Source organism: Pagrus pagrus (genome assembly GCF_965226575.1).
Source record: "Pagrus pagrus genome assembly, chromosome: 6".
NCBI lineage: Eukaryota > Metazoa > Chordata > Actinopteri > Spariformes > Sparidae > Pagrus > Pagrus pagrus.
In genome coordinates this window covers 15,163,170-15,183,731 of record NC_140190.1, presented here as the reverse complement: position 1 = coordinate 15,183,731, position 20,562 = coordinate 15,163,170, and the positions used below count along the sequence as shown (strand labels likewise).

Below are 20,562 nucleotides of genomic sequence, written 5' to 3'. Positions count from 1 at the left end.
CTTCCTCCTTCTCCGTTGCCGTGGCAACCCACAGAGAGCGTCGGCTCCTCTGTAACAGAATGGAGAGGAAGATGGAGGAGAGCACTGTTAGAGACGTCGAGACTGGTGTGTAAATACGAGCCTTACCTGGCTCCCCCTTCGTTGCTATACAAGCGAACGAAGCGAACAATGCTCTGCTGTCTGCCGAACAATAGCTGCATGTTTCGGGCTTGCTGCGTGTCTTTGTATTGACGCTAACGTCAGGAATGCTAACCTTCTAGCTAGCAGGTGCAGGGATGTAAACAAGACTCATGTCTGCAGCTTGTTATGTGCTAGCTTCGCTGCTACAGACGTTAGCTGACAATATAACTTACTGTGCGAGGGTAATGTTCTCCACGGAAGGGCTTGGGTAAATTGCTGGCATTGTTAACGTTAACCATGAGAAGTAGTGCAGGTGTTTTGGCTATGGGTATGTGCTAGCTAGCTGTGTTCCTCAGATTAGAGAGGGACAGCTCCTCCAGTGAACAGCTGCTGCTGTGTAGCTAATTAGCTAGCTGTCGTTATCTGAAGTATTTGTTCTTTATCCGTCACTCACCTCAGTTAAAGCCATAGTAATCCGCGAACAAATGCCAACAGCACCGCTGCATTGATGAATACACAACACATTTTTGCACCAGTAATTAATGGACTGATAAATACAACGACTAGTACCAGGCAGCAACTGAGTTTGTGATATTTTCTGTGGTTTGATGTCCATCATGCTTGTAAAACAATTAACGTTCAGGCTGCTGATTGGTTTAGAGATACTAAAACGTTTTTTTTTTCTTGTTTCATTTAGTAATAACAATGATTTGATCGTTAATATGTATATACTCTACTACAGTTACAGTGATTAAGGAGCAGGCACTCTAAAAATGTAAAAACGATCAATAATGCAAATGCATACAAATGTAAACATAGTAAAAGGTGCACTGTGTAGTTTTGGGGAGGAAATTTTAATCCAATGAGAAAAGTCTTCATTCATTGATTTTCACGACTGAAGAAAATCTTTAAAAAAAAAGAAAAGAAAAAAGGCTGTCATCAGAGGACAACAGAATTTTATGCTGTTTTACTGTGAATACCCTTCTAAGAAGCCACTTTTCTAGCTTCAAACATTGTTGGGGACCTTATTTCCCTCTGAGGACAGCTTCTTGATTAAGTAATAAAATATATGTATTTCTGAGTTTGTATTATTACCTTATTAATATCACAAATGCGACTGAGTTTGAACTTTTTTTCCAAAACTATGTAGTGCACCTTTAAACAAATAAAACCTAACAATACAGAGCAATCAGAAACACTCATCTCATTAAAGTAGGTGAAGAAGTTTTTAAATGAAGAGAAATGGTTTGAAACTATAACTATAACTATAAAGAGTAACAAAAAGAAAAATATAAACAAAATAAAAGGCACAGCTTTTACTTGTAGTTATGCAACAGTGAACAAAGCCCCACATTATGAGCAGCACTATGTAGATCGGTGCAAATATAATTTATGCTACAAACAAACACGCACAAAAGATTTTCTTTCAACCTTAATAAGCTTTATTATTTATTTGTGGTATCCCATTTTGTACTGCAGCTCCATTTAACTTTGAAATACTTTGCAACTATTTTGGTGCTGATGTAAGGTCGTGCACGGCAGCATATGTTCTGATTTTGAGATGAACAATCTAGGACGGTGTAATTCTGTCTGAGACTCATTTATAGAATATCTACAGGGCTAATGGCTTGCATCCTTCAAAATTAAGTTAGAAGTATCTTATTCAAGAGATTTTTACACCTTTGAATAAAATGAGACAAATTTTTATTCCATCATATTGCACCTGTTCTCCAGGCAGTGAAACTGGAGGAGAGGATGCCTTGGTGGGGAATGTGAATAAGCTGATGGTGAGCCCACCAGGTTACGCGGGAGCTCTGCGGAAAGGACATCTGGTGTTTGATGCCTGTTTTGAAAGTGGTGAGTATTAAACTTGAAAAGCAACATGTCTGTAAAATGTGGGGAGAACAAGAGTGATCCATAATTATTTGTGCATGTTTGAAAACCTGGAAAATAAACCTGATAATGCAATTATTTGCCAACATTTACTGAACAAACATTGAGTTATTTGATGCAAGAAAGCATTTTATTCTGTTTGTTATACAGCATGTATAATGACATGTGTGAAATACTGTAAATGAACCAATTGTTAATAGACCAACAAACGTTTCCATACCCATGTCCCTTCCAATACAGACAAGGCTGTTACCCTCACTGTTCCTTCAGTCAGACACATAGCTATTTTCACACATTACCCTTCATTCATTTTGATTGTTATACTGCTTTGAAGAATCCGTTTGTTTTATCTCAGAAACTGCACTAAATAAGAATCCTGGCCTATCAGTAGCTGATACAGAAACTCTGACTCACTCTTTTGTTTCAGCAAAACTGGATTATTTTAATGTCACCTACCTCAGCCTGAATTTTCCAATCTAACAGCTCTACTTTGTTTAAAATATTCTGGCTAGAATTCTCATTACAGGTAGATCAAATAAATTTGACCACAACACACCCATTCAAGCCACATTGCGTTGGCTGCCTATTCAAACTAATGCTGACATCAAGGTCCTTTTTTTAAAAGTTTTAAATCTTTGCATCACCAGCTTATTTGTCCAACTTTATCAGTCTGTATGTTCCAGTCCACAATCTCTGTTCATTAGATGTGGCATATTTACTGTATATAATCTGAGAACAACCGAAGAATCACTTGGAATTAGAGTTTTCTCAGGCTACGTATCTTTGACATGCTTTACATGTCCACCTATCAGGACTGTGAACTTAATTAACATTTTTGAATCAAGATTTAACTACTACTACTACTATTCATAATAATAGCTTTATCTAAAGCCTGCCTTATCTTTAATGGCGGAAAACACTAATTACAGGTGAACACGTGAAGCAGGTTTTTACCGAGTCTCCTGCAAAGCGGATAAGACTATCCAACTATTCCAAAATATGTCTACTAAAACAGTAGGCATCTTCAGGATACACCATGTGATTGTCTGAAGCATTGGCTTCGACCAACTGTGAATCTGTGGATCTTAGAGCTCTATCAAGACCATGACATATCTTGGCAACCATATTATCAGGGACAATTTATATTGAAGATTTATAGAGTGCTTGGACCTTAAAATCTTTATTACTGTATGAATGACTACAAGGCAGAGCAGGGACTTGAGAGGAACATCGTCTATCTATAATCTCCCTGTACAATGACCTAATCAAATCCTGATTATGCTATTTTGTGCTTGTTCACATGTATACTTAAAGCCTACACTGTATGTGTACGTTTGTACAGTATCTGCATATTATTATATATAGTGATGGTGTTCATTCAGTCATTGTTATATGAATATATACAGATATACATATGGACATACTGTATGCATTATGCAGTCTACTGTAGTCACATTGAATAGCCACATTGGTTTTTTTTGTTAATATATGGCTGTTTTTATGGTTTCTCTGGAAATTTTCATGGAGACATTTTGTGCATTATCGCTTCAGTAATTACCAACCACTCGACTTTGCCATCTCTTCACTCGAGCACACCGCCAGCGTGGCTAAAAAGAGAAATAGGTGTACATGAAAGGGTGATCAACCTGTTACCTTGTCCATCTCTTTTGTGGGATCTAGGCATACAGTAAGATGAAGTTAATATGCCCCAGTGTCATTTGTTAATGGCCTTTGTTTGCAACTTTTTCTGACAGCCAAATGGCAGGAAAATTAAGTACTTTCTCACCAATGACAAGGTCAGTTGGTTAGACCCAGACGCAGGTGCGTACTCAAACACAGGAGAAGGCAGAGTAAATCAGTGTGTCTCTTTTTGTCTGAATCCCTGTGTGGAGATTAGGTTCAGATGGCACTCGGATTTCGTATTTCGACAGACAAGCCCATTTCTGTGAGATGAGCTTTAACTTCACCCTGTTATTTTCTGATGCCTGGTGTCATTGTCAGATATTCAAAGTAAATTTTTGATATCATGTTGTCTGATCCACTCGATTTTCAAAAAGTTAGTGATCAGCTGATCCCATGCAAGCAAGTTTTCTTACAGTTGTCACATGTCTCAGGCCTATTATTAATTTAATTCACAGGAGGAAAAGTAATCTTGTATGGGCATATATAGGGATAAATAAGGAAACAAGGAACCTTATCCACAGTTTTGTACACCATAGATAAGAGCCATGTGAAGGTGAGTGCATGTACAGTATATCGTAGTGGTACGTTAAGATCTAAACATATTATATTAGAAGCATTGTGCTGAGATATCAGTGTGGTGATTGCCCTTTTTATAAATTTGCCTTTTTTCCCAGATGACATGGCCAGAGGAGCTCAGACATTGATTAATGGGTGCTGAGCTCCCACACTGAGATCAGCTAACATACCAGTGTCTCTGGCTCCGGATGTATCTCCTGAATGATTTATGGAATTGATATTAATCTCTTTCCAGTAAATGCATTACTAAAGTTAGAATGGGGGACAAATTGATGTTTGCCAGCTAATGTCAAATTATTGCCCTTTCGCTGTTTCATTTAAGCATCACAGATTTTCGTCTGCCTTACGTTAAAGTGAGCCTCAATATTAGTTTATCATAGTTCTTTCACAGTATCACAGTGTGTGTATACCTGCTTGACTTGTGATGAGTGTTTATTATCTTAACTATATTAATAGTTTTCTAATTATTGCAAACCTGTTCACTGAAGTTATTCTTTCTTAAAGTGATAGTCCTCCACTCCCACTGTTGCTTTTAAAAATGGCGTTAAAAAGGTGGTGGTTTTCTTCTTCTAATAGTAGAGCGAAAAAGATCTATTTAACAATTTGTAGCAATAACATGTGTTGATCATTTTTCAATTGGCCATATGTGAGCAGATTGTAACGTGACGTAACTTGAAATAAGACCTTCCCCGTCTCTCTCAGTTGCATATACAAGTCTGTGGACAATTTCTTTAATTTGTTTAATGCTGCTGGACTGTGGATTTCATTGGGAAGGACTCAGGTGGGATTTTCTGCAACAATCCAAAAGTTTTGACTTTATCGTTCTCAAGTGCCTCGTCTCAGGGCCTCTCTCCCCTCGGCTAACAGAAATCAACAGTAGCTAACGTTAGTCTAGAAATGGAGTCTGCTAACACAAACTACTAGCTTCAGGAACAACACCGAAGTTCGACAGAGCCCCTTTAAAAAATGCATACAATTCATTGGAAGCACTCCATCTGTACTCTTAGTCAAGGTCATCATGTTAAGTATGATTAAATACACTACTTTTGTAAAGCATACTCAATGATTGTGTTATCCTTTAAGGATATTGGGTAACACTTCACAGCTCATGGATAAAGTGTAATTTAATTTATAATTATTAATGATTCATTAATAAAGTATCTCCCAATCTGTTGTCTAGTGAAAAAAGTCATCATTATCTACTTATTGGTAATTAATTAATCTAAGTATTAATTAATTACTAATTACTTAATCACTAGTTATTCTTTTTATGCTCTCAAAGTTGATTAGTGGTCCCTCATTACCTGATGATTACCTTACCATAATGTACCCTTTTTAAAAATCCTAACGTGAAGTCTGTTCTGTATGAACTCATCAATATCTATTGTATATCTACTCATCAAAGGGTCATTAAATATTAGATTGTTCACCAATCATTCCTCAGTAATTACTCACATATACCGTTTGCGCACCATATTGTAAAGTGTTACCTGTAATTGTAATGAAAATATGTGCAATATGTTTAATTGACATTTGATAACATAAAAAGTTGATTTTATTACTATATAAACAGATATCTGAACAAGCTCACTTGCTTTATGTATGTATATACATAATTAAACGATTTCTGAACATTGGTGTTGTTGATAAACCCTTGAACTGGAAATGCATATTTCCAGGTCCGTCTAACCACGACCATGCCATATTGTTCGTACAGCAGACTGGTGCTCTTATTTACACTTGATAAGACAGCATGCATACTGTACCTGAAGTATCAGTAAGGCTTCTTAAATGAGCTGCTGTTTCTCATGCATTCAGTCTGGTATCTGTGATACCAATGACAGGAAGGAAATTGGAGACTGGCGTGTAACCTCCTGCCACATGTACTGAATGTTAGAGAGGCATGTTTATTTCTCAAAGCTATTGGAATGGTCTTTCATGACAGGCCGTGTCTCTTTTACTCCTCTCATACCAGAGTGAATGGCCGAAACACGGTATTTCAAGCAGACGTTTTAATTTGAAATGTATGCAGTCCTATAACTCAGCGAGGTTTTGTGCGCCCTTTTTTCTTCCTTCGGTCTGCAGCAATCTGCATCCCATGTACGTTTTCATAAAGCACAGATTTTATTTCGTTGTGTTAGTATAGCACAGAATAAAATCTAATTGGTTTATTAAAATAGACATTGGTTATGTAAGCTGTTTGCCAAAGGTATAAAACCTCATTTACATTTAGATGAGGCTTAATTCACTTTGTTGTCAGCCCTATGCTGATCAAGTCAGTGATGGCCTACAGATTTACATACAGTAGGTGTCTCAGCCAACAGGTCCTCTGACATCGAGTTATTCGAAACCATTAAAAGCCTTTTCCTGTTTCTGCTTAAAAATGACATGCAGTCTAATGATGACCCCGAATGTGTTTTGTACAGTATAACTTCAACATTATGACTATTTTCCTAAGACATCATTGCAAACCTTGCTGATGGCTTTAGTTGACTGTGTAAAGAGCAATATGCAAATGTTCATTAAACCCCATATGCAAATAGAGTTTTACTTGTTGAGATCATCTTTTTATGCTACTTAGGACAATGCAAACCCATGGTAGAGAATAGAAGATTTTGTTAATCTGTAAACATTAAGTCTTGGCCTATTGTTGTGTATTGTGTCAAGAGGCAAAGATTCATGAAAGCGATAAGAGAAGCCTAATTGTTTTTTTAGAGTGAAATCCAAATGACATTCTTATCTTGTCTTGTCACATTTATTTCGTCACACACTCCAACTGTTGACATTTCCAGCTAAGTCCCAAATTCTTTTGTGAGTGCATCCTCACAATGTCGCTGACTAAAGTGCCATCTGTCTCTACAAAGGATGACACTGACAGTGCAGGCATATTGTTTTACTGCACCTTTGGACCGTGCACCAGATGCAATTAAGCGCTCATTGATTAGTCAGACTGCTGTCTGCTGACAATGACTTACATGGTCAAAGAAATTCCCCAGGGGTGACAAGTGTTTAATGGGGTCCATTGATAAGCACAACTCATAGACTCATCTGGCTTTACAATCAATTCACTCGATACAGTCCAACTTATATGGCAGACTGAAGGACAGATATGCACAAACCAATATTTCTGTCAGTTAGGGCCCAAACAGTCGAAGCCTTTTGAGACTTTGAGACTTAACTTATTTGTTTTTTCAGCTTCTAACCTGACTTGACTATCTTGTCACAGCTTGTTAAATTGAGAAAATCAGGCATTGATTAAGTATAGGAAAACTGATTGTACAGTATGGCAGTAGGTCGCGGTGAACAATAAATGCACATAAATGCTCTTATCTAACCAATTCTTTTGAACTGCTGCTGAGGGATAATGGCAATCTTCCCTCACACTTCATTAGATGTCTAAAGTAATTTGTTATATAATTTTTTAGCTTATTCACAAACTTCACATCGTATTTAGCTAAATTAAGTGTGAAGTGTTCTGTTTAGAGAATATTCAGTATTGTTCGTGTGGCCATGACCAATATTGCAATAGAATTTCTGACACACAGAGCTGCAGCATTAGTCGATCAATCGATTAGTTGATAAAAAGACAATTAACTGCCAGCTATTTTGATAATCAATTATTTGTTTTGCTGTTCGTTTTGTTGTAATAATTGCTGGTTCCAGCTTCCTAATTGTACAGACTATATTGTGTTGGGTAGCCTGAGAGCCAGGTCCCCTGTAACACCCACAGCTGATGTTAGCAGGCCTGTATCCAGCATTGTGCTCGAGTTGAACCCTCTTGCATGAATGACGAGGCATCAAAATCTTCACCGACATCCTGACGCAATTAGTTACTTATTTGGAGAAGTTGTTGTTGGAGATAACTGTTTTTGTCCCTGTCTTGGTTGACGTTATCTTAGCATTTTTACTAGCATTGGCCAAAACTTAGCTGCTGGCTGTTTAGTAGACTAGAGTAGTATGTGAGATTTTTTTGTATGTCCAAAACCTTGGTATGAAACCAATAGCACATGAATTACATATTACAGTATTGGACTGCAGTGACAACAGCATCATAAAAATAAATAAATAATGATTCCGTTGTTTCTTCTTCTTCTCTGGATTAGACCGTCTAGACGGTGCAACAGCGTATGGCTGCCCACTACTGCGTGTTATTAATGCTCCTTTTGAAAGTTATTTTAATTTTGACATAGTTCAATGCTGAGATCCCATCATTTTATTTATTTTAGTCCAGTCATCCAGATTGAGTAAAGTGACTAAAAGCAGTTTCTCCAGCTGCGTCCAAGTCTCTGAACAGCTGCCTCCTTTAAAGGAGGCTTAACTTTTTTATTTTTTTACCGATTAAATTACATTTTTGTTATTACAGACAGAGCAAAGTACTGAACAAAGGTACCATTAAAATGCTAGGTTTCACCCTGTTGGGAAACACTCTGAGGACATCACTGTGGGCTCTGTCTAACTGCGATGAACATTTCTTTTTGCCATTTCATCGACTTAATGATTAATCAGATAATCATGAAAATGATCAGTAGATTAATCAATAATGAAAATAATCATTAGTTGCAGCCCTACACACTGTAAAATATAGCCTTAGAGGAGTGAACGGCCGCCACTGGGCAGATGATCATCATCAGAGATAAGTTAAAAGTAGGACAATGCCTGTGTGTACCCTTTATGACAACACTTTCTCTTAATTAAAGTTTCCACCTCTGACATTATGGAAGTTATTGAATCTTTCAAGCACTTCATGGATGTGCTCTGCAGATTTTAAATCACCCCGCAGTAATGATAATTGATGAAGAAATATCTTCTCTATTGTCAAGATAAAGAAAAACAAAACAAAACAAAAAAAAGGCTGCCAGGAGATATGTAATGAGGATAAATGTTGAAGAAAATATTTTCACTGTTCACTGATTATGACGGTTTCATTGTTTTCCCTTTTTGCTTTTTTTGGTACAATTCCTTATTTTCCTTTCTTCCAACACTGAACAGTGTATTTAATCTGACCGGCCTTATCTTCTCCCTGAAATTGTCATGTTGCAGTTGCACAGTCCCTCTAAAGAACGACTGATTAGAGTCTAAAGCAAAATTTACTGAGCAAAGACAGAGATAGAAAACACAGAGTGAGAGGGAGATGATGGGGAAGAGGAAAAAAAGGAAGTACAGAAGAAAAGAATAATATAAACACTGGGGGGGCTGGCGGCTGGTATTCGGGAGATGGTGGGGGGAGAAGGCATTCAAGCTTGTCAGAAGATATTTATATACTCCAGAGTGCCCCATGAATCAGGATAGTTGAGTTTCCATTGATTAAAGAAGAGGGAAACGTTTTTACAATCAAGCTAGATGCTCAGAATGAGTGGCTTGGAGAGGGCCTGAGCTTGCCGCAGTATTCTGCTCTCTGCCTCGCCTCTCTGATGAAACAACACAAAAGGAGAGGCAGCCCAAGGATGGAAATACATTTCTTATCAATGTTTTTAGAAAATTTTCTGACACTCGTCTCCCCACGCATGAAGATGTGACTCAGTTTTGTGCATTGTGTAGTCATATGGCCTTTAGATATATGGCCGTTCGATTTTTGACTTGTACTGTATTTTTTTTCCGTCTAGCTCACCAACCTTAGATTGCTCTAACTCTTATGGGCTTTCCAAAAGAAGATCCATTCGTCTGAGTGGGAGGGAGCACTCCTGACATCTGATGTATTGAGAGGCACTCCCAGTCTCTCTGTCTCTCTTACATGTCCTTGGCAGCGGAGAAGCTTCACTGCTCAAATCACTAAATGGCCTCTCCAGTTTCCCTTTTAGCAGTTTTCTCTCCTCTCTCTTTCTTTTAAGTCAGGAGTAGAGTATGGAGATAAATTTGAGTTGTCAAGGGACTGTTGGCAAGACCATTGCTTTTGATTTATGCTATTTATCGGCCATTTGTATCCATAAGAGATTACTCTTTATTATTATTGTGTTTTTTTATTATCGTCATGTCCTATCTCTGGCTTTCTTCAGGCATATTTTGTCAGTTTTATTTCACTTCTTGTGCCATATCATACCATGGGAGTTGGGATGTGTTATATTGGCTTGACCCTGAGGGAAGCTTCCCAAGCACAAAAACTTGGATGCAGTGTCTTTAAAGCGACTACGTATTTTTATATTAAAAATGGATCACATGTCTACTTGTACTGTACAGTATGTGAAAGGGGTAGATCATACAGAATTTTCACTCAACTCTGTTGTTCCCTTCAGCTCTACATACTGTTTAAAGGGTCGTGCAGTTCATCGCTTTGACTTTCCAACTTTTAACTTTACTGTTTTGGTTCACTCTTACTGCTCTATCAATGTTGTTTTCTGCTGTAGCAAGCAGCTTTTTTTCCCAAAAAGCTCAAAAACCTCACCTTATGCCACCAGCTTATCAGTTAGTGGACAGCAAAACAGAGGTAAAAGAGTGAATATTGGAATTGCAATCAGGTGGAGCCAAAACCTACGTGCCGAGGCTAAGTGTCACAAACTGAAGTTCCTCAAATGGCCACTTTATGACTGGCTTCCAGAGCGATCAAGTCCCATACAATGTTTATAGCCTGGTGCAAAAAACGGTTTTGGTCGCCATAGCTAATTCCCCTTTGATGACAACTGTATGGGGGTCTTGCTAGGTATCACTTCAGCTGATTTAATAGCCCAACCAATACCAAAGCCGATAGCACCAGTTCCGATATCATTATATTGGTAGATATACACTCATTTTTTGCAATTATCTCTCAAATGTGGCTATCAAAAACTTGTGACAGAGATATGTAACAAAGCCAGATACTTTGATAATAAACTCTACTGTCTAAAATGACATCAGTGAACTGGTACAGTAAACTTCACTGGGAATTTAATAATCATTACCTAAGTATCTTTCTCTACATTATAATCTACTAAAAACAAGGTTTTCACATTGATATATATTGGATAACATTTATGCCGATACCAATATCGGCTGATAAAACCAGTCAGAATAATTTCAGTCAATAAACCTGATGTCTCAGCTGTGTTTGTGGTGGTGGTGTTGGAGAATTCACCACTTTACCAATTTTTGGATTAGCTGAGAGTTAGATGGAGTCAGGCACGGCCAAGGTGGTGATATCCAGAGCCACTACACTGAGCTTCTTAACGGCTCTTACGAAACCTTGAGTGACATCATGGAGACAACGTCCATGTTTTATACAGTCTATTCTCCAAATGAATACTGTGTATTCCATATTTGCTGGATGTGTATAAAGGCAACAGTTAGCTAAAACGTCAGTGCCAGTGTTGTGTTTACAGCTTGTTTTTACTTCTCCCCAGTGACCAAATGATCCATTATTGCAGCTTTAATGAGTTAATATACAACTATTTGTAGTTCATCTTCTTTGTCTGAGCAGAACAAATACTCTGAAGGTGGTCAACCTGAGAATCATAATAACTACAGACAACATACCTTCCTTTGTCACATGGCTTGCCGGGGGCTTGAGTCTTTTTCCATGGGGAGGTGGGAAGTGATATCAGTGGGATTGCAAATGAAACAGAGCGATAATCCTGTCTGACATTCGCGCCTGTTGCATATGGTCACGTCTAATCACTGAGTGAACACATTGGCTCAGTTGCGCTGGTCGGAGATGCCTCCTCTGCCAGGAAGTAGTACAATCAACCTCACTGTTTTGTAAGTTAATTGTTGATGGCTCTGATATGAACTATACATAGGAGACCCAGCCAGTACCTCATCTTCTCAAAATGTCACCAAATGCTAGCAGCAGCAGGCTGTTTCGTAAATTGTGAGTAATGAAAGGATTTGATTATCAACTGTATACACAGTGTGGCTCTGAGATTTGGAAAGGTTGAGGGGAGCAATTTTCAGGTTCTGAATATTATAAGAAATAGCTCATTTGTAATATAAAAATTGCCAGTGTTTCTTCATCTGTACTGAAGGATGGGGTATAAAAACAAGTCTAACTTTGTTGTTGTTTTTAAATTCCAGTTGACGTCATGGCTAAAAATAACACACTCATGTACACATCATGCATAAATCCAAACAAATCTGGTTATTGTAGATGATGTTGTGTTTTTAATTTACTATTTCAATACTTTGTATTAAATCATTTCATAATACAGAGGCAAATTCTATGCCTAAGAAAAGCTTCCAGGTATTTTGCCATACTTGCAATTGTCAGACTGTGGGAATTATTAGAGTGTGACACATCAAGGGCCCTGATTGACAGCCAGTGTGACGGAGGATGACAAGGGAGCAGTTCACCTCATTTTTGATTTTGTGACCTGTCTGTTTTAAATGTGTGTGCTGCTGCTTGTAATTTTACAAAGTTTCAAAGGAATTATGAAGTCATTTTGTTGATAAATATTTTAGGAGCAGTAAAGTTGTTTGTCAAATTTGATTTGGCAGTCTTAGATAAACAGTGAAATTAGTGAAATGTGAAATAAATTAGTGACAAGACATGTTACAGAAGCTATTTTGCACTGATATGGATGTCTTGAGATTTTTGCTCACCCGTTTGACACAAAAAGTTTGAAAATAACTGCTATAGGAATATGTACTTTTTGTGTTTTTGTATTTCAGTATTCATTCTTCTGAATTATTTTTCTTTGCAGATGTAAATTAGCTTAAATTGTAACGCTGGTACATCTAAGAAGCTGTGCACTGTCCCTGTTAGATAAACAGAATAAAATAAAAATAAATAAAGTCATGATACAGGGGTGTCGTAAGTGAAAAATGCTGCAACTAGGTTTCTGCACTGCACAAGTGGTGCTCGCGCACAAGTCTCCAGTGATTCATCCAGTAATTCATTTCCAAGCAATTCCTGACGCCATAAACACAGTTTCAGAACAGACGTCTCATTTTTCATCCCAGGCAAGATTGTACGGGTTGGGAAAATGGCGAGGATTTGTAATGCTTTACCAGTTCATGTTTTTCAAGCTGCCTGTGTTTATTCTGCTGATTTATTTAGAAAACCTCTCAGTGAGATGAGCTTCATTGATGTGCCAGGGTTTGTTTGATAACACAAATTCATGTACAGAATATGCTTATACAGTGAAGGGTGAAATACTGACAGGAGCAGAATTTTGATAGAATACATTTTGGTCTGAATCCAGGCAGCTATCTTGTAGGTCTACTGCTCAAAGTAAACAGTATTGAAATTCACTCCTCGGGGGCAAATGCTGTTATCAGGATTTTTTTCCGTGAACATTTCAAACAGCTCCGTATAGTGAACATGTTGGAATGTACACAGTTTTTAGAGAGACTAAAGGAGTGTCTATTCTCGTTTGTGGAGGTTCACAGGTGTTGTTAAGCCTCATCTTTATGTTGTTTACTGTTTTCCTCTTTATCCTGTAGAATCGTTGCATTTTGCAAAGGAAGAGTGATCTGGACTCATGTAGGCAGGAATTTCGACTTGAATTTTTAGTTCAAGCAATTTACACCTACACTAAAACTGTTTTTTATGGCAACATTATATAACTTTTTACCTTAAAATAACAGCTTCAAAATCATGTTGATGGTACAGTGTCTTTCAAATAGGGTGAATGGTGTCTCTGTCTCAGCCACTCAGATTGGTACTTACGACAGTGGTGTTGCACTCAGAAATTCAACAACAACTTCCAAAGAGCAATACATTAAACCTGCATTGATTGATTTTTTGGCCACTTGAGGGCAGCGCAATGATGCTGTATACACAGTATTTATACATTATCGTTGTTATGACAGATGTATTAGCAAATAATTGATAACACATTTGTGTAGCATTAGTTTTGAGTTGTGTCCTAGTCATCTGATTAATAAAAAGTCCACTATTCACTCTCTTTTAGCTCTGCTTTTGAAAATATCAATTCTTAGACTGCTAAATCCTCTACAATGGTAACCAACTAGCATTGACTTTTTGATTGTATGTTGCTGGACAGTGGATTTGGAACAGCTGTCTTTAATCCTCAATTAATGCTGATGAAAGCTGTATGAGAAGGCCAAAAACCCAAAATAATGAGCTGTAAGATACTAAAATACGAGCTGAGAGAGCGGTAGAGTCAGGTGGTAAAACCTGTGTGACCCTTTTGACATTACACATTGAGCCATTGTTCAACATCTAATAACTGTCCCTAAGGTCCTGTTCTCAGTGCTGGGTTATTTGTTTTTATGTTTGAGAATTTGTTGGATACAATTAGTGACATGAGTTAAGGTTTGACTGTTGATGACGTTTGGATTAAATCAGCAACTTTGGCGCAGTGTAGTGAAGCATTAAAGGAAAAGGAAATGCTTTCCTGAAAGTAAGTAGCATGGGCACATATTGTTGTAACCGAAAATATTTATAGTACTTTATAGTGGAAATGTGTTTAACTACTTTCACTTTAACAACTTCGCTCCATTGATTGCATGACTGTTGATTACTAAGATTGTCTCCCAGAGCTACAGTTCTTAAAGACACTGTCCAATCCTATTCTTAATTTGACTTTAACCACAACGTAATCCTGCAATGCATGCAGAGATGTGTTGAGTTCTTTATTTCTTAATGAAGCCATTCCAGTTATCATCGCTGCATCATGAACTTGGCATCATCTGGATCCTCCTGCTGTGATGAAGAAACTTCATCCCAAAAAGCTCCCTGCGCTCTTTTTCTCTGATGAATTATGTGTAAATTGAATTACCAAATTATGTCTCTTAATCTCCCATATCCGATGGTATAAAAAGGGATTAGCTTGTCATAGGATGGATTTGCTTTTATGGTATATTCTCAGAAAAAAAAATAGAATTTATATCTGTACTCTGTGACTTTGTCATATATATATTTATTGCTCTGTATCTTAATTTGTGTTAATTGCACGATGGTTCGGTGCAGTGCAGTGCCTGGCAAAATGCTGAAAAACTCCTTGATCTTCTGCCAAGGCATTTGAATGGCATTCAGTGCTGCCTTTTCCTGCTTTTTCATTTTTTTTCTTTCTGAAAAGCTGGCATTGCATTGACAGTAGCAGCACTTAGGGTAATTCCCTAGATTGAAAAGCTGTTCCACAATGAGAGATTTCCTCTGCAGTGTGCTCCTAACTGTTGAAAAACCCGCCCTGGGGTTTACAGACATCCTCTCTCCTGATTTACCCAACTCCTGGATTCACTCTTGTCATTTCACCTGTTAAATACGGACCAATCTGATTAGCACACACAATACTTGACTGGTCAAGCCAACGAATGCAGAAAAAGCACCAGTGGCAAAATAAATTACAAGAGGGACTCTGGACATTAGAGATGGTAATCAAGTGTTTTAAGTTTGAGAAGTGGTCCTTAGAACAAAACTGGCTTTTACTGCTCTACTGGATTAACTGGACTGAACCTCATTTGAGAAACTGATGTCTAACTTGGGGTGATTTGTTTGCCCTTGGATGGCAGTATATAGGCACTGTAAAGAAAAACTGTCTTGGTGAGAAGAATACGCATGCGATTTGTCTGCTTCTCCAGCTTTTTCAATGACCAGCGTTTTCTGTTCTTCCTTTATTTATTTTTTTCTCGCTGACCTATCGGTTATTGGCCAGTGATTTCTTGCCTCCCTTGTTTCTTTTCTTTTCTTGCATCGGCTCCCTGTGTTCCTGAACTCATTACAGAGCAATCAGCCCCAGGCGTTGAAGTGTGCACCCAGAGGGAGCAATAACTGTAAATAAACACTACTGCAGGCTCTCCGATAACATGTTACCAAGATGATAACAGCCCTTCTTAGCAGGCCTGTTGACCTTCTCCTTGCCTTAGGCTTGCCAAGGACTCCACAGCTCCCTGCGCTTTTATCTCCAAACTCTCCTCCACCACCAGAGCCGCTGGAAAGATTACTACTGAGCAAGAGAGGAAAGGAAGGAGGGAGTTGCACCAAGAGAATATAGAGAAGAAGAGAAAAGAGATGAGGGCGAGTGCTTGGAGAAGAAGACACAAAACAAGATAGAACAACACAGAGCTGACCTGGGCAGTTGTCCCTCTGCCAGCGCCACCACCTCCTCTGTCTGTCCTCAGCCTTTGTAGGGCTCAACATAATTAACTTGTTAAAAGATAGCATGAAATTGGAACAGACTTGTATTTACTCAGTGGCCACCAACACACAGGACAGAGCAAAAGCAAAAGATAAAGAGACAGAGGGTGAGAGTGACAGACAGATTGGTAGACAGAAAGAGAGAGGGCGAGAACTGAGGGATGGCAGTGCCCAAATTGTGATAAAAACATCATCAAAACATCCAGGCCACCGTTTTTAGGCTTGAGAAACAGATGAAAGTGAAGATTGCAATTCCTCATGGTTCACTCCCCAATACTAATGCAGAGTGTCTGACAGTAGCATGTCCAGAGCTGTGGGGCTAAGGCACTGTCTGGATGAGATTGATAATACAATTAAGCCAGTCCCAGTATGAATGCATCACTATGACCCATTACTACACCAACCGCTTCAGATGGAGCATACCAGTCTAGCTCTAGGGCCTTTCGAACGGGAAAAAAATACAATTATAAAAGGCTAGCTAGAAAATGTGTTCTCTTTAGAATGTGCAGGCAGGCCTGTACATCATCAGATATGTGTGGGCTGCCTGCATATCTCACTGCTGTCCCCGGGCCCAGCTTTCTTCATCTATATTGAAACGAGGAGCTCACTGGAGCATAGATGGACTCATAACAATATGATTTTTTCCCTTATTGTCCTCTCTTATTGTCTGCTCTTATCCTGGTTTTGTTGTATATTAAGATTATTTTACAACAATTTCCACATAATGTTTACAAATACACAAGCACTCATTGTGCCTGTGTTTGTGTGGCTATATAAGACATCAGACAAGATTATTTTAAATGTTGAATTTAAATGAAAATGAGTCTTTATATTCACACAGTGTCGTGGACAGCAGAATACCCAGTAAGGACTATGGTTTTAAAACAGATCATGTTCTTAGTGAAGCTCAAGGCAGACATTAAAAGGATTCCAAACTTAGTAACACAGTAATGTAATGGATTACTGCTGAGGTGTTTTGAGCCTTGCTGCCTGTTCCAAGGGTTGGGTCTAGTTGCTGGTGGGAGTGTTGTACTATGTGTACTACCGTATAGTGATGCTTTCTGTAATAGATTTGTTGTCTTTTTTGTCAGTGATCTTCAACATGTTTTATGTTGAACAGACAAATCTGTTTCATGTTAAACCCAAAGTAATCTTAGTCAAGCCCCATTTTAAGAGTGTGTTGTTGACTTCATGGCCAAAAAAATCTACCCAAGTATCTCCACACCTCTGATGTCTCGTTATCACATTTATCCACAAAAGCTCTGAAGTCATCCCTCCCACCCAACTATCTGACAGGTGCAGGCAATCTGAGGATTTTACATTATGATTAATCTTGAAGGCGTTGAAGATCTACTCCATGCAACATGAGCAAACCAATGGGGTGATGTAGCCAACTGGACTGCTATGCTGATCGGACAAATTACTTTACGTGGCTCTTCCTTGGTATATGTCATGTGAGCATTGTATTAAAGATGTCTTATCACCAGCACAGACTCCAGGAAGTCATTGTGCCATGCTATGAAACAGTGTGACATGTAAAACCACATCTGTTAAGATGGTTTGTAAAGCTTAAACAAATGGGATATAACATGATAATTAGTGTGCTTTAGAGGTGCTGATAGGAGGATTGTATTACTGGTTTCAGAGCTAGGCTAGCTGCTTTAGCTTCGTATTTATTGTATAGACATGAGAATGATATAAATCTTTGCATCCAACTCTCTGCAATATGCATATTGCTCAAAATGTCGAGCTATTCTTTCAAGATTGTCTAGAAAAAAATCCGAACTCCTCCTTTGAACTGTTTTAGAAGATTGACTGCAGTTTAGTATACCTGTTAGGTAGTTAGATTGTGGAAACTTGGAGGTGACCTCTTTAATCTTGCCTGCAGATGAAGTGATAAGGCATCAGGGGAGAAGGCAGGCTTTAAGAAGTCATGAGGCAGGAGATTGATGTTGCCTCGGTGACAACTCGCCTTTAGATGAGGTGGAGAGAGAGACAGAGGAAAAAACCAGACATTTAGCTGCAGGTCTAAACTGAGACCCCTCCACTATGGCTGCTGCTGCTGCTGCTGGCTGGAATCAATTCTATCTTTATCAGTCCCCCTCTTCTGTGTCCAGGAATCCTCCTCACACCGCAGAGCAGCCGGGGGGAAAACTGATGTGTTTTCCAATAATGAAATGGAACACAGCAAAAAATAAGTTTAAAAAGGTGCCTGGCTGGTGTCCCTCAGCAGAACAACACTCTTTTAATCTCTTGTCTGGTGTTTAAACACAGTTGTGGCCTTGCCTATGCCAGCCAAAAAGAAAGTGAATGTATTATCAGGCACTTTGTGTGGATTGGGGGAGTTGGTTTGGGTTGCTAAATTTTGGTTTTTACAGGTGTTTAATTTGGAATTGTGATACCTAGACATTGGGTATCTCCTGTAGATGCCTGAGTTTTTAATTACCTCCAGCAAGGAGGTCATGTTTTCATCCGTGTCTGTTTGCTTGTTGGTTGGATAGTATGTCAGCAGGATTACACAAAAACTACTCAGAGGATTTCCATGAAACTTGGATGGAGGATGTGTCTCGGCCGAGTATAGACCCCATTCAATTTTGGTGCAGACGGATACGGGAATTTTTTCACACTTTCTTTAACATATTTAACAGATAGAGCATGTTTCAACATTTCTGTTAATTTCTCATGGCATAATGCATAGATCTTGATGAAAGAAGTCCTTAGTATTCAGGTACCTGGTATCTATGAGTGAGTATGATGCAGGTCCTTAGTCTTTATCATCACAGTGCCATTCTGATTTATATACAGCAAAACTATTTCCTTTAAGAAACATTAATTCTTATACCAGTAAGTTGACCTTATACTACGGAGAAATCATGTGATTAAGCTTCAGTGTGAACATGTGCAAGATTTAGGACATGACAGCCTCAACGTCTGCTATGTAGGAAGCACTGTAAGCACACAGTCTATTTCATTTCGAAACAACTGCCTATTACCATTCTAATGGCTGCTTGTGTGAGTGAGTTCCACCTCAGGCCTGAGGCAGGCAGGCCTGCTGCCGCTGTACGATGATCCATCTGCATGGCAGAAACCATCCATCCAGCGGATAGCTACAGGCTGCAGGCCGGCCCATTGTGTGGGCTGAGCACTGTGACTGCTCCCTCTTGTACCTCCATAATGGGATTACATTAGCCAGGTTCTTCTGCTCCCTCTTCAGCTCTCTCTTTCTCTCTCTCACACACACACAGATACACACACACACACACACACACACACACACACACATACAAACACCCAGTCTGTGAGCCCGTGTGTGAATGACTGACTGTCCACTTGGCCACCTTATGTCAGCACCCTGTTTACTTGCCTATGGCCCTGTGTAATGATGCAGGTTTCATCCCCATTTTAGACAGACACTTCTGTTTTCAGCAAAAACATGTAGTGTTATGTGATTTCAACTTTCCTTCATAAAAATATTTTGCCTTTCGCTATTTTTCTATTATTTGTTTTCATGAATGTGGGAGAGAGTTAGAGACTGAAGGAGTAGAAGGATGAGAAAAAAGACAGACAAAGACAGAGTGAGACAGAGCGTTTTGTTCAGGGTTTTCCTCAAGGAAAGGCTGCCATGTGTAAAATCTTGTTCAGAACCAGCAATTGTGTTTTGTTGGGCTGCACCAGCAGGGCTAAGCTGTTCGTTGAAAACCAATTTGTTAATGTCTAAACGCTGCGCTAGTTTTCCCTCAAGGACAAAGATTGATATTCAACATAACATGCCAAGACACCACTGAAGAAGAATATGGAGAGCGATGATACTCAAGAGGAATTATGCAAGAGATCTCAAGGACTAGAAATTGTGTCTTTTTTCCTCTTTCTCATCTTCTCTCAGTCTGGAGTTCATTAGCCTCATTTACACTAATACAGTCTGTCTGTTCCATGAAGAACCAAAAATTATCCTCGACAAATCTGGTGTACTTTTCAACATCACACAGACTCAACATAACTCATCTTTGCTTTATCCAGTTTATCTTTAATGCTTTCAGAGGGCATTTCAGAAAAATCACTTGGCCGTTTATGTTAGTTAAATACTAAACGATATGGGATTGATTAAAAGGGTCAGGCTACCAGCCCACCAAAGCGTTTGAATCTGGAGGTTAGCCACCATAAAATTAAAACGGGGATCAATGGCGTGTCATATCCCTGCTGCTCCGTGGGCTGAACATGTAATTCTAACGTGGAGGCTGCAGCCATCTCTCACGTCAGGCCTTCAAGCATCGGGCTCAATAACC

At 38.8% G+C, this 20,562-nt stretch overlaps 1 protein-coding gene across 2 annotated transcripts in view; it reads left to right on the top strand.

The window, feature by feature from the left end:
• The first annotated feature begins 6 nt into the window (after positions 1-6).
• Positions 7-20,562, top strand: part of agbl4 (AGBL carboxypeptidase 4) — a 280,634-nt gene continuing 260,078 nt past the window's right edge. The window contains exons 1-2 of one of the 2 annotated variants that reach the window (XM_084355475.1): positions 7-105; positions 1,855-1,977. In XM_084355475.1, coding sequence (XP_084211601.1) covers positions 60-105; positions 1,855-1,977 — 169 coding nt within the window. In that variant the 5' untranslated portion in view covers positions 7-59. The remainder of the gene's footprint in view (positions 106-1,854; positions 1,978-20,562) is intronic. The other variant, XM_084355474.1, reaches the window with a different exon arrangement.